Genomic DNA, 15,355 nt, shown 5'->3' on the forward strand with positions numbered 1-15,355 from the left:
AACCCCTTGGTCGGAAGCCTCTGTAGTACTTCTGTCTCCTGGGTTTGTCTTTCCCGCTGTCTCGGTCCCCACTCCGGGACCTGTCGCGTCTCCTGTCGGGCTCTCTCCTGTTGGGCTCACTCTCCGGCTCTCTCGGGTCAGACTCTCTCTGGTCAGGCTCTCTCCTGTCAGGCCTTCTTCGTTCAGGCTCTCTCTGTTCGGGCCCCCTCTGGTCGGCCTTTCTTGTCTCAGACCCCATCCGGTCCGGCTCTCTCTCCTGCTCTCTCTGGTCAGGCTCTTTCTTCTCAGGCTCTCTCCTGTCAGGCCCTCTCCGTTCGGGCTCTCTCTGTTCAGGCCCCTTCGGGTCGGCCTTTCTCGTTTCAGACCCCCTCCGGTCCGGCTCTCTCTGGTCAGGCTCTCTCCTGTTGGACCCTCTCCCCGCAGGCCCTCTCCTTTCGGGCTCTCTCGGTTCGGTCCGTCCCTCTGGGCCTAGCAGAGCCCGGACTTCGTTCACCCGGACCACCACGCAGCCGTTGTGCGCGACTGGGTCGACGGCTCCCGTCGCGACAGCGTCGATCGCCCTTCGCGGTCCAGGTCGGAATCCCGACGGGCCCGGCGCTTCGGGAGCGGGGGAAGGGGCGGGACCCTTCGTGGGGGGCAGGACCATCTCCTCCTCGGACCCGTTTATCGCCGCCATCGTCTGGCCGAAAAACGTCCGTCCCCCGTCGAGGGCGGCTTGGGTTCTTTCCAGGGCCAGTATCTGTCGGCCCAGGAGGTCTGCGGCGGTCAGCTCCTCCACGGCCTCCGTGCCCTCCTTCCTCACTTCGGTGACGGCGTCTTGGCCGTCTCTTTGCTCCCTCAGAGCCGCCTGGGAGCGACGCTTCTCTTGGAGTGCCTGCTCCAACTCCTTCACGGCCTCTTCCTGTTCCAGTCTCGTCACTGCTTCTTCCAGTGTCGTCATTCGTGCCGTCTGCGTCTGGTACGTCTCCTGCAGCTCCTCCAGAGCCGCCTGGGATCAACGCTTCTCTTGGAGTGCCTGCTCCAACTCCTTCACTGTTTCGGCCTGCTGCTCCAGGAGTGCCGCCTGAGTCCGGCACTTCTCCTGCAGCTCCTCCAGATCCCTGGCCTGGGTCTGCTCCATTTTCTTCACTGTTTCGGCCTGCTGCTCCAGGAGTGCCGCCTGATTCCGGCACTTCTCCTGCAGCTCCTCCAGATCCCTGGCCCGGGTCTGTTCCAGTTTCTTCACTGCCTCGGCCTGCTGCTCCAGGAGTGCCGCCTGAGTCCGGCACTTCTCCTGCAGCTCCTCCAGCTCTCTGGTCTTGACCACCAGTTCTACTTCCAGCAGGTCGCACAGCAGCTGCCGCTGCTCCCCGTGGCTCTGCTGGTCACTCAGCCGACCCCACAGCTCGTCAAAAGATCCCCTTCCAGCTGGTCGTACAGCCCTTCCAGCTGTTCGCACCGCAGCTGCTTCTCCTTCAACTTCACCTGCCACTCCTGCGCCTGTTCCAGGCACACGCTCAACCGCTCTTGGCCAGCGAACAGCTGTCGGATAGACGCCTGCGCGGCGCGGGTCCCTTTCTTGGACGGCATGGTCTCTCTACTGGTCTGTCAAGGAAGTGGAGTAGGATGTTGATCCTGTTTGTGACGCCAAAGGTAGAAGGGTAGATTATCCCTGCTTGTGGGAGTAGTAGTACACAGACACTGGGTAGTAGGATACTATAGTATTGGACCTATAAGTACCCCCGTCTTTGGCCCGGAACGTCGTTCTGGAGGGCTTGCAGCTGGAGTGGATGGGGCCTAGGATTTACTAACCTGGGGACTGGTACTCTGGTCTCCCTCGCCTTCCAAGGCGGTCAGCAGTAGCTCCCCACACACCCTCACTTCCCCCAGTACCTCCGACAGCCCTCCCACACCCAGTGACTGTCAGTTCAATAGTATTATTGGGCTTCCCTTTAAGCAGTACCCTTCCTTGACCACCTGTTTCTCAGTGAGTGTGTCCTGTCCTTCCTTAACAGAGCTCAGTACAGAGTGATTTCAACACAGTCTGGACTTCTGCTTTTAAACAGGGCAGGCTCTTAATGGCTCACTTAGCAAATCAGTTGCTGCTAGTAAATAGGAAACAGTCCCTTAATGGGGGCACTTAACTAAACAAAATGGCCATTTTAAACACGCCCCTTTAATCAAGTCAGCTGGTTCCTCACTTTTAAGATTCACTAATAAACTTAAAATACACTTGTGTATTTGATTAAGGTGACATTCTGTACATGCATGCCTCTCCCTCCACCTTAACTCATTGACTTCCACGCTGTTTTTCCATCTTTACTCCCTGGCGCCAGCGTTATTGACCATTTTCACGATGTTTGCGGACCCATCATATATTCTATATTATAGCTATGGAGACAATGGCTCATTTAACAGGCACTATTTATACTCCAACAGGGACAAAACAGTTTATTTCTACATACCTTTGTTTGTGCTCTCTATACCACGCTATAAATCGCCCCATTTCACAATAATCCAGGCTGGTTTTCTAGATTATGAGATATAGTGTGTTTTATGTGTGTATGCGCAAATCTCGCGGCTGCTCGCCTGAAACCTATATTATTGTCAGGTCAAAGGTAAACACGATTTCCGACGTTGCGATCATTACAAAAGCATGTTTTATGATGAGGTTCAGTAAAATAGACATAACCTTTATCAGCAGGTACTCCACTCTCGCTCCAAGTGTCTTCGATCAGAACAGGATCAATACATATATGAATAATACGTTTTGTCTTCTTCTAATATCCAATAGTTCACTCTAGGCGATCGCCATTGTCGAACGTTAGTTGGCTGTACTGCTGACTCTCCCAGCTCTCTTTCTCTCTTGCCCCTTCCTCATCTCTCTCACCCTGCTCTCGCTGCGGCGTGGGGCGGTCCACACTGAACTGACCCATGCAGTTCATAAGGTAGGCGATACTGCCACATGTCAGGATTCAATCGCCATTGCAGGTCCCAGCCACACTCACAATGGCGCAAGTGTTTAGAATAAGAAAATAGAAAAAAAGGAACCAGAAAAGAGATATCTCGTTTTTGGCGCTCAAGCGTTTGCTCTCAGAAACTAGATATCTCGTGTTTGTCACTCAATGAGTTAAGAATGAAGTGATATGCATTGCATTTGACTATAAGGCTCTGCTTATGAAACGTACCTAATATATCTCCTCTATTGTGCTCTCTCTTTTGAATACAGCACATATGGTACTAGGTCACAGAATGACATAGCTTTAAATACACCACATGTAAAAACTGAGCTTGGTAAAACTGGTTTATGCCCCGTACAAATGGAATGAACTACAGCAAACCTTGACGTTTTTATTTTTATTTTAAAGTTTTGAACTCTGATGTTTTAGATGTTGCTTGTACTTGTTTCATTTGATATAGGCTGCATGTTTGCTTGTTTGTCCAATGTGTTTCCCCCCCCCTCAATATGTCTATTGTAAACAAGTTGCTCACAAAAAAGAGATATCGATCTCATAGTGCTCACCTGCATAACAAATAGACTAAAATGAATAAATAGCAACACTTTTCTAGCTTTAATATCTAATGTTTCATTATTGGCCTAATCATGTCTTTTCTCATAATTTACTTAACACAATATCTAGCATGTTCAAACACAACCTGTGCATTATGGGGAGTTCACATGTGGTTGGGTTTCACGGCAGACATGATCATTGGGGTAAAGCTGTATTAGTGTCACTACATGCAAGCAAATTCAGACTTCTTTGTGTTTAAATGTAAAGAACACGTTCATTTGATCAGGTCAATTCCTATCTGATCTAATGTCAACACAGCAATATTTCGCTGTTGACTAAAACACACTTCTTCAATCAATATTGAAATGAAGGAGAAAAATAAAATAAAAACACTAACCTTATCTATCATGCTATTTTCCACTAAATAATCTTCCTTGCCTATACTATACTAATATGTCTTACTACTATGCACTCAAGACTGTACTGTAGAACCCAAGTCTCAACACTGTTTGATGAACATTATTACTCAGCTGAAAGAGTTCTACCCTTCCTGCTGACCTGTTGTACATAACTTGTAAGTCACATTGGATAAAGCAACAAAATGTAAATGTAAACACAGGTAATGTATACTGAATAGTATAATATAATGTGTCTGCCTGGTTATTAGATTGATTGATTGATTGATTGATTGATTGATTGATTGAACATTTTATTAACAGATTGCAGAATACAGTACAGCTCAATACACACAATTGTTAAGCGGTGCAGACCAGAGAAAGACTTTCGTCTTGTTTACATCAGGGTCCCCCATTTTCAATTCATCATATATGACATACATGACATACAGATAGACAGTAGGCCTACTGCTACATCTATACATTTATGACATGCCAGATTTACAAATACAGTACTATTTTTGAAAAAATAAGAGTCTAAAAAATAATAATAATAATTATTATTACTGCTGTGTAATAGATACATATTGTGGCCTCTATTCTTGTGTCGCAGACTGGCACACATATTAAAAGAGAGAAGTTTGTACGTCATTGAATCGAACTGCGTGATTATGTAGGAACATAAATAAAACTTGTTTCCGAACGTACCCTTTTAAGGGGTGCACAAGTGACGTCAGAGGGGCCCTGTAAGGCTGTAATGCTAGCGAAGTAGCTAGTTCCTCGAACACTTACAACACGAAAAGCCAATGTTTTACTAATGAACGCAATGCATCCGAAGGCGTCCGTTTTAAGACTTTGTCACCCGTCTTTAGTAAGTAATTTCACAAATACAATATGGAGGCTAGTTCATTAACTTGTAATTTGTATTTCGACTGTGTTAGCCTATTAGCTAGTACGTCCGTCCTTAGCCTTGGCCTGGCGTGATAAAGATCGTCTTCTATATAATTATATTATAGAAATACAGTCTCGTATGGCAATATGTTGTTGTTGTTATCATAGCTATACTATTGTTATTAGCCTTTCCTTGCTAAATTAGTTTTACTGCGACATAGACAATATGGTCTGCATGGTATCTAAGTTAGTTAGCAACCTGACGTTAGTTGTGTTAGGAGATGTGCACAATACTACTACATTATCCTAAATTAAATCCCTTTCTTCGAATTTAACCTTACTGTATACGTGTCTTGTCCCAGGTCAAATAAGAGGATCATCAACCTGGACACAATCACAATGAAGAAGCAAGGAGATGATTTAATTTTGAAGGTGCACCAGTGTTCTTTTTGTCCAAAGACGTTCCCGTCAGCCTCCAAACTCCGACGACATCATCTGGTCCACACTGGTCAGAGGCCCTTCGCCTGTTTAACCTGTGGAAAAGGCTTCAGTCAGGCTCAACATTTAAAGACACACACGCAGAAAGTCCATGTTTTAGGTCCTTCCACAGGCAGCTTGATGAATGGCAGTTTTGCTAATGACCAGCGACCTGCACTATCAAACCACAATGCTCAGGAGAATTACAGACATGATATCGGTGCTTACATCCCACTGTCGTCTACTCTGTTTCCCCCTGTTCCCGTTGAACCAGAACAGAAAAAGGAGATATCGGCATTGGACACTGGTCAGAGGCCCTTCGCATGTTTAACCTGTGGGAAAGCCTTCAGTCAGATTGAACATTTAAGAACACACATGCAGAGAGTCCATGTTTTGTGTCCTTCCACAGACGGCTTGATGAGTGGCAGCTTTGCTAATGACCAGCGACCTGCACTATCAAACCACAATGCTCAGGAGAATTACAGACATGATATCAGTGCTTACATCCAACCATCATCTACTCTGTTTTCTTCTGTGCCTGTTGAATTGGAACAGAAAAAGGAGATAGTGGCACCGGATGTTTCTCTACCGTCCTTGGAGGACAAAAACAAGCCAGAACCTATGCCACATTTCGATAATGGGTTCATGATTAAAAGCAGTATCTCAGCGAATGGCGCTTCCCTTATGGGTCATGTACCTCAACATCATGTAAATTCTACAGCTGTGGATAATGTGACACGCTACACTCACAATGGATACACCTGCAAAGTCTGCCTGAGGTCATTTAGCTCAGCTCTACAGCTTCAGATCCACTCACCAATCCATAACAAGAGGAAACCCTTTGAGGGCGGTGCGAGTGGGAACGCCTTCTCCAGAAAGGGCCATTTGACGACGCTGAACACGGGCAAAATCACTGCTAGCCATCAATGTCCTTCCTGCCCTAAAGCGTTCTGTTCGCCGTCTAAATTACGGCGTCATTTTCTCATTCATACGGGCCAGAAACCCTTCTGCTGTATGGTCTGCGGGAAAACCTTTAGACAGGAACCACACCTGAATGCTCACTTGCGCGGCGCGCATAAAATGTCCGGCCCAAATGGCCCGAACCAAGCTCACCTTAGAGGTGAGAGGACTTTCCCCTCTAGTGATCTGACCTCTAACTCTGGGTTCCGGTCGTCGGCTTTACAGCATCCCTCCGGTCAAGACAATCGTGGGAATTCCTCCGGGGAGTTGGAGCTGCAGTGTAAGATAAGTGTTAGCGCTCCACGTGACCTGGGAAATGCTGAGATCAAGTCGGAGACGGCGGAACGACCCGGTAGCGACACCGGTCTACATAGGAGCAGTGGTCCCGTCGGTTCAGAGACATCAAAGGGCGCCATTGAACACAAGCAACGTTCTTCGGCGTGTGAAGACTTGAAACCCTTTAAGTGTAAAATCTGCAACAGATCTTTCCGTCTGGCAGTTAATTTGATGCGGCATCAGGCCAATCACAAGAATCGGCAGAAAGGATTTCAAAGTAAAAGTGCACCGGCCGACGGAAGTAGTATGGTCTCTGAGTCTTTTCGCACCGAAGCACAAGTAAATCCCGAACCAATAAAGACTTCTCCTGGACAGAGTCTTGAAGATCCTCTTGACCTAAACATCATCGTTAAGTCGGAGACGTGGAATGAAAATCTTGGTGATGACAAAGGTAATCTCCAAAGAATAGGGTTCACTACATCCACACACCAGGTGAGTGTAACGGGTGAAGCCACCAGTGGGCATCAAAGCATAATGGACCAATCACAACAGTGCCAAACGTGCTCTAAAGGATTTCCATCTCTATCAGAACTTCAGAGCCACATGATGACCCATTCTGGGCCGAGGCCCTTTGGTTGCCTGACATGTGGGAAGAGTTTCCGTGACAAAACGCACCTGAGAATTCATTCCCGTACACACCTGTGGTCCAAATATCACAAACAACGATCTTTGTACATTAGTCGTCCACCGTCTCGCACAGCTGGAATAGCGAGACTTCCGGATGATGTCCCTCGCCGACAAATGTTCGGTAGAAATCAGGCATTTGAGAACAACTCTGGCAATGACTTAATATCAGAGAGACAACTTGGACAGGCTAACTCTCTGCCGAGTGTGTGGAATGACGGCAATACAGAGCGACACTTTTTTCCGTCTCCTGTAAAGGATTACGATGTCCCGCACTCAATGTCGGTTTCTAAAGTGACTTTGGATGAGAGACAGACCGCTGAAGCTGTGCAAGATACAAGCCACGTGAAGCACAAGTGTTTTCTATGTTTCAAATGTTTTCCTTCTGCCTCCAAACTGAAAACACACGAGATGGTACACACAGGCTTGAAACCATTTTGGTGCCCTACGTGTGGGAAAACATTCAGGCAGACGCCACACCTGAAAGCCCATCAAAGAACTCACATGGAGTCGAACCCTTGCAGACCATCGGCCCTGCAGGGAAAGATTAGTATGATGAGAATAAGGAGTCAACAACAACCTCAGTACCCCAGGATCAATGTCCATCTTCCATCACAGAAGATATCGACAGAAATAGACACTGTTAGCTCAAAATATCCGCATATGTTGAGCAATCAAAGGCAATTTGAGCACCCCATCAAGAGTCAGAAATCAGTACCAAATAAAGTTAACAATCTTATCAAGTCCAAGGTCACAAACCAGCTATTTGAGCACCCCACCAAAAGTATAAAATCAGTACCAAACAAAGTGAACAGTTTCATCAAGTCTAGGGTTATGACCAAACCATGCGTTAAAAATAATCCTCACACGTGCCGATTATGCCTCAAGAGCTTTGCTACTCCGTCAAAGCTGTCCCGACACCTGCTCATTCACTCCGGGATCAGGCCATACAAATGCAGCTTGTGCAGCAAAACCTTCACACAGCTGACACACTTGAAGGTCCACGAACGAAGTCGCATACACGATAACAGGCCGTCGGATTCTGTCCAAAAAGAAATTATTAGTACGAAACAAAATCTCCAGGTTGCATGTCTTGATAATGGTGCTGCCCCTGAAAGTTTGATCACTGCTTATTTAGTTTATCCTGAGGAAGAGCAGCCCCAGCGGTGCTTTACTAACAACGCTCATTGCTTGGTCACTAATGATGCTTTTCCTATCACATCAAAGGCAACGGCCACTGATGGTCTAGCAATAGCAGGAATGGACATATCCACAGGGGAAACGGACACGAAAGGTCTAGTGATAGGAGGAATGGACATATCCACAGGGGAAACAGACACGAAAGGTCTAGTGATAGGAGGAATGGACATATCCACAGGGGAAACAGACACGAAAGGTCTAGTGATAGGACAAATGGACATATCCACAGGGGAAACAGACACAAAAGGTCTAGTGATAGGAGGAATGGACATATCCACAGGGGAAACAGACACGAAAGGTCTAGTGATAGGAGGAATGGACATATCCACAGGGGAAACAGACACGAAAGGTCTAGTGATAGGAGGAATGGACATATCCACAGGGGAAACAGACATGAAAGGTCTAGTGATAGGAGGAATGGACATATCCACAGGGGAAACAGACATGAAAGGTCTAGTGATAGGAGGAATGGACATATCCACAGGGGAAACAGACACGAAAGGTCTAGCAATAGAGGCAACAGACACAGAAGGTCTAGCAATAGAGGCAACAGACACAGAAGGTCTAGCAATAGAGGCAACAGACACAGAAGGTCTAGCAATAGCAGGAATGGACATATCCACAGAGACAAGTGACACAGAGGAGATAGTGATACCAGAAATAGGCATATCCTCAGAGGCAACAGACACTGAAGTGTTAGTTATACCAGAACTAAGCTTATTGGAGGAGAATATAGAATCTGAGCGGAAGCAAAGTCAAGGCTACAATCAGACTCATGACTTTCTCGCTCACTCGTCATTTCCCTCCGATCTGGCCTGTGAAATCCAAAGGCTGGTCCAGAGTCACGACATGTCTGTTCCATCACCGCCACAGCAGGCAGCGGAGGGCAGCGTACTGCAGAGTAGTTTAGAAATGCCATTTAAAACCAGTGGAGGCCCCGCTCATTCAGACAACCACAAGGTCCTCGGTGACAGACTCATGAGCTCCATGGTTGAGAATCCACTCCTGTCCGACATTACTGATTATTATTGGTGCGAACCACTCAACGCGTTTGAATGCAATAAATGTGGTAGTGGTTTTGAGACGGCGAAGGATCTCCAAAGTCATAAATGCGCCACCGGAAGTCAGTCTAATAGTGTGGTCCAGTCGGTCCAGAAATATAAGTGTGATGTCTGCTTCAAGGAGTTTGTGTCTCCCTCTAAACTCCAACGGCACTATATTATCCACACAGGCTTGAGGCCGTTCAGGTGTGACACGTGTGGCAAAGGTTTCACACAATCAACGCATCTCAAAACGCATCAGCGAATTCATAAATTGTGAACAAGACATTGTGTTACTTTTGCCTTTGAAATTGAATTCCCCATGTTCATAATATATCATGAAGATTCTGGTGTAAATGTGTAATATAGGATATAGTGATGTATCAATGTGGTCATCTTTTAATGAAATTCTGATACATGTATTGTTGTTTTAATGTATTTTGCATACTAATGTATTTTATTTAACAACAGTGTTTTCAATATATCATGTTATGGCTGTTCCAAATTATTATGCCAATATCCTTTTGTTATTTTATTAAGTCTACATTTCCAATGTATGTTTTATTTCTATACAAATGTCCCATAAATAATTACTCGATAATACTGTATATGCAAACCACTTTGTGTAAATAAACATTTACATCCGCGCCAATCATGTACTGTGTATTTATTTAGTTTTAGTTTTGATAAAGCATAATCCAACAGCACGATCCTAGGAACCATAGACATGTATGTGTATTGTAGCTGGGGACATGTTTACTGACGGACGTATACACAGGAAGTGAGTCGCACTGAGCGCGTTGTGTTTTCATGCAGCTGCTCAGCGGCGGTAACCAACCTGATGCTGGAGCGAGAATAACCATACAAGGTTTGCGCCTTTTTGTTGTTGTACATGTTGTTTGTATCCATAGTTACTATGACCGACTAGCTGCATAGTTAGCACCCAATTGCTATATCGCAGTCGATGTGTAATGTTAGCGACACCAGCTTCAATATATCATCAGTTAGCTGCCAGCTATCTGGCTAGCTAACAGCAAGGGACATATTTATTGAATGGGTACAGTACAGTACAGCTCAATACATACAATTGTTAAGGGGATGCAGACCAGACAAAGACTTTCGTCTTGTTTACATCAGGATCCCCCATTTTCAATTCATCATAACATAATATGACACACACGACATACAGATAGACTACTGCTACATCTATACATTTATGACATACCAGATTTGCAAATACAGTACTGTTTGTGATACAAAAAGTGTCCAACGAACGCGATTCTTGTACCGGATCTCCTCTCTGGTAAACAAGAATACCCTGAAGACTCTAGCAGGAGCACTCATTCAAGGGTACTACGACTATGCTTGCACCTCATGGTACCAAAGCACCTAAAAGGCACTAAAAAACAAATTACAAACATCTCAAAACAAGCTAGTCAGACTACTGCTTGACCTGACTCCTAGAACCCACCTCACCCCTGCCCACTTTGACAACCTAGGATGGCTTAGAGTAGACGACAGAGTACAGCAACTTGCAATGGGCCTGGTCTACAAGATACACTACGCGACCAAGGTACCCATGTACATGTCAAAATACTTCCCAAAGGTCAGTGAATACCACGATCACAACACCAGAGGGAGCTCCACAAATCATGTAAAACCCAGATTCGGCTCAAACAAGGGACTAAACACATTTCGCAATTATGCCACATCAATGTGGAACGCCCTACCCAAAGCTGTAAAGGAATGTGAATCACTACCCACTTTCAAAAACACTCAAAAAACACCTACGTGAGACTGCAATTCGAAACTGGCCCCTACAAATGTCCTAACCTAGTTGTACAGTAAATGACCAAGTAAGGCTTTGTCAGTATTCCAATGTACAGTGTAAAATGTGTGTGTGTCCCCTACCCCACCCACCCAACCTCCTCCAATGTACAGTTTCTACGCCAAATGTATATACACTCTTTTTCTGGGCACTTTTGTATCACAAACAGTACTGTATTTGCAAATCTGATATGTCATAAATGTATAGATGTAGCAGTACTGTCTATCTGTATGTCATGTATGTCATATATGTTATGATGAATTGAAAATGGGGGACCCTGATGTAAACAAGACGAAAGTCTTTCTCTGGTCTGCATCCCCTTAACAATTGTATGTATTGAGCCGTACTGTACCCATTCTGCAATCTGTTAATAACCTTTTCAATCAATCAATCCAGAAAAGAGTGTATACATTTGACGTAGAAACTACATTGGAGGAGGTGGGGTTGGGGGGGGGGGGGGACTGTACACTTTACATTGGAATACTGACAAAGCCATACTTGGTCATTTACTGTACAACTGGGTTAGGACATTTGTAGGGGCCAGTTTCAAATTGCAGTCTCCCGTAGGTGTTCTTTGAGTGTGTTTTTGAAAGTGGGTAGTGATTCACATTCCTTTATAGCTTTGGGTAGGGCGTTCCACATTGATGTGGCATAATTGCGAAACGTGTTTAGTCCCTTGTTTGAGCCGAATCTGGGTTTAACATGATTTGTGGAGCTCCCTCTGGTGTTGTGATCGTGGTATTCACTGACCTTTGGGAAGTATTTTGACATGTACATGGGTACCTTGGTCGTGTAGTGTATCTTGTAGACCAGGCCCATTGCAAGTTGCTGTACTCTGTCGTAGGGCTGGGCGATATGGAAAAAAATCATATCGCGATAACGATATGATAATTTTATTTTATTTCTCGATATCGATAATTATCGAATTGTTATAAGTATAAAAAAAAACATTTTTTAATTTTTAAATTTTTTTAACAACAGATGTATGTTTATTTTGCAGCAATTCTTTGTCATTGCCGCCATCTTTAGTGTTACATCCCCTCACACTCCAGTTCTCAGGCTGCAGCTGGTTTAAAAGCTAAAGTAAACCGGCTTCTCTGCTGGCTGTGGCTCCAGAGGAGTTGAACAGTTCTGGCTCTGCTAGTTTATTTTCGATCTTTTGGCGCTTTTTTGGTGGACAAACCACCGCACATGTGCACTGTGACTCGTGACTGGAGTCTAGTTCTGCTAGCACACATAGCCTACTGTGTACAGACAGTTTCAAAATGTATTTTAAATTAGAAAGCAAACAAAATAAATGGACAAGAGAAAAAGAAATCTGAATTTGGTCAGTATTGTCATTTGGACAAGCAAAGCCATTACTTTAAGTTGCAGGCAAGAAAGACAAGTCTGTCCACTGTCTCTGGTTTTAAAACTGCCCTGTTGCAGGTAAAAAAAAAAAAAAAAAACGATTTTTCGATTTTTTTTTATTTCGATATTCGATATCGATTATTAAAATATATCGCGATATTTATCGTTATAGCGCCCAGCCGTCTGTCGTCTACTCTAAGCCATCCTAGGTTGTCAAAGTGGGCAGTGGTGAGGTGGGTTCTAGGAGTCAGGTCAAGCAGTAGTCTGACTAGTTTGTTTTGAGATGTTTGTAATCTGGTTTTTAGTGCCTTTGAGGTGCTTTGGTACCATGAGGTGCAAGCATAGTTGTAGTACCCAGTACCCTTGAATGAGTGCTCCTGCCAGAGTCTTCAGGGTATTCTTGTTTACCAGAGAGGAGATCCGGTACAAGAATCGAGTTCGTTGGTTGACTTTTTTTTATTACATTGGATGCCATTTTGTCACAGGAAATATTAGCCTCTAGGATGGAACCCAGGTAGGTAATATCTTCTTTCCTTGTGACAATATTGTCACCCACTGTAACTGAGAAGCCGTCGGTCTTGCTGAGTTTGTTATTTTAACCGAAGAGAATGGACTCTGTTTTGCCCATGTGTAATGATAGTTTGTTATCGGCGAGCCATATGCAGATTTTGCCTAGTTCCGAGCTGAGGGTTTTTTCAACCTGTAACTTGTTCTTGTCAGAGACCAGCAGGGCTGAGTCGTCCGCAAACCGGAACAAGTTGCAGTCACAAGCTGACGACATGTCATTTGCATAAATTAGGAACAGTAGCGGCCCTAGTATGCTTTCTTGTGGAACACCACAGCTCACTGGGGGGGGGGGGGGGGGGGGGGGGGGGGGGATAGGGTACCGTTTACCTCCACCATTTGTTCTCTCCCCTCCAGGTAGGATTGTATCCAGCTCACTGATAGACTATAGACTATACCAGGGGTGGCCAACCAGTCAGAGACTAAGAGCCACAAAAAAATGACTGTGGTACCACAAAGAGCCACACCATATACCAGCGTTTCTCAACCTTTTTTTTCAGTCACGGCACCCTTCATGTGTTTATAGGTCTCACCCTCTGGCCTCTGAAGTTGCTAATGTCTTTTTTATTTGGGCCTCACAGGGTTAAAAGTACCCTGTGAGACCCACGGTTGCAAAATTACAAAATCACTTTTAGCCATTTAAAAAAATAATGTTTATTTAAAAAATGTTAAAGGGGAACTATTTTACTATTTCTTTCACTATTTGGGCACTTTTACACAATTCCTGTGAGTCTATGGAACACCTAGGTTTTTTTTTTTTAAATGCATTGTTTTGTATTTCTAATCAAGTACTAAAAACCGCATTTTTCTACCTCAAGCCGTTTTGAGGCTGGGCTCCAACCACTGTGTGGCCTGGTGCCAACTGCCACATCAACTGCCACATTATTATGCAGCTGAGAAATCTCTGACATCACAGATATGCACATTTTCAGATGACTCAGTTCAGTGAGGGTGAATATTGTGAGAGGAGAATTGGAAGAATTCGCCAATATGAGAATTAGAGACATATATCCTATTAATATAAGTCCACATAGCTAAGAAACAATGGTAAACACTGAAAAAAGCCATTTATAAGATAGTTCCCCTTTAAGCACATGTATAGTCAATTGGTCCTGTTGTTCAGCCTCACAATGCTATTTGATAGTAAATGTGTTTATATGTCCCACCCTCTGGCCTCTGAAGTTGCTAATTTCTTTTTAATTTGGGCCTCACAGGGTTAACCTCTAAAGCCCGAGATATACAGTAAAAGTGTATATTTTCAGCATTATGTTTGTTTACCAATTATTTTAACTGTTATTAGTGAAATATAAGATTATAGAAATCTCAGGGCATTGAGTCGGAAACCGGCGCATATTGACAGGAGGAAGTGGCACAGCCAAAAGTGAGTGTAGTCTTTTGAAGGAAGAGACTCAGGGCTTTCAAATTTCGAAAAACTACCCTACCCAGCCCCTGTCAATCATCTGACTTCTGGATTTACTTTTTAATTTCTCTTATTTTTTGGGATTATCTCCCACAAACCTGAACGTTATTGCCATAAAACAGAACGCAGTTAGTTTCTCTACCTTTCTGTGAACGTCTTGCAAAAAACGGTGTTGCAATATGATGAAGAATGGTGGAGAAATTTACATTATAAAAAAGATGGCAGAATTCAGTACTGTATCTACAAAACCTTCTGTTTAATCATCTTCCCTTTATTCATTTGCTTAGATTTTTCAGGTCTGGTCAATTTTAGCATGGTGTTATTTACAGTCAAAGATATATATTTTTTTTAAATAGAATTGATATTCTCCTTTGGTTCATTACAATTTACTCAAGCCTAGTAACAGACACACTATTTCTGACACTGATCCATATATGTCCCTAGATTCAGATACCAAGAACAACATGCAAATGGACCATTTAAAAAAAAATTGTAAATGTTTATTCTACAATTTTTTTTTTTTTTTTTTTTTTTTTTTTTTTTAATGGATGGAAGAGCCGCACATTGACGGGCAAAGAGCCGCATGCGGCTCGCGAGCCGCGGGTTGGCCACCCCTGGACTATACAGACTATACAGATATTTACTATACAGATATTTTATATAATGTTACTCCTTGGCTAACACTATCTCTAGAATGTCCAAATTCTCAAACGATATATTCATAATTGAACTGAATTGTTATACATTACATTCTGATATAAAACATTGAGAAGACCATT

The 15,355-nt window shown here is 44.1% G+C and overlaps 2 protein-coding genes across 2 annotated transcripts in view; both read left to right on the forward strand.

The window, feature by feature from the left end:
• The first annotated feature begins 4,618 nt into the window (after nt 1-4,618).
• On the forward strand, nt 4,619-10,025 carry LOC311225645 (uncharacterized protein). Its single transcript, XM_084311029.1, has 2 exons — nt 4,619-4,757; nt 5,140-10,025. The coding sequence occupies exon 2, from the start codon at nt 5,177-5,179 to the stop codon at nt 9,692-9,694; it is 4,518 nt and encodes a 1,505-aa protein (XP_084167155.1). The 5' UTR covers nt 4,619-4,757; nt 5,140-5,176; the 3' UTR covers nt 9,695-10,025.
• Nucleotides 10,026-10,199: 174 nt separating this feature from the next.
• aqr (aquarius intron-binding spliceosomal factor) overlaps nt 10,200-15,355 on the forward strand; it is a 181,889-nt gene continuing 176,733 nt past the window's right edge. Inside the window, exon 1 of the mRNA XM_084309865.1 lies at nt 10,200-10,282. The gene's annotated coding sequence lies outside the window, so the exon portion shown is untranslated. The remainder of the gene's footprint in view (nt 10,283-15,355) is intronic.

The sequence above is a fragment of the Notolepis coatsorum genome (genome assembly GCF_963971535.1).
Source record: "Notolepis coatsorum genome assembly, chromosome: 3".
Classification (NCBI taxonomy): domain Eukaryota; kingdom Metazoa; phylum Chordata; class Actinopteri; order Aulopiformes; family Paralepididae; genus Notolepis; species Notolepis coatsorum.

Bases quoted from the DNA above. Each gene is read 5' to 3' on its own strand.
- LOC311225645 (XM_084311029.1), top strand. From the start codon at position 5,177: ATGAAGAAGCAAGGAGATGATTTAATTTTGAAGGTGCACCAGTGTTCT.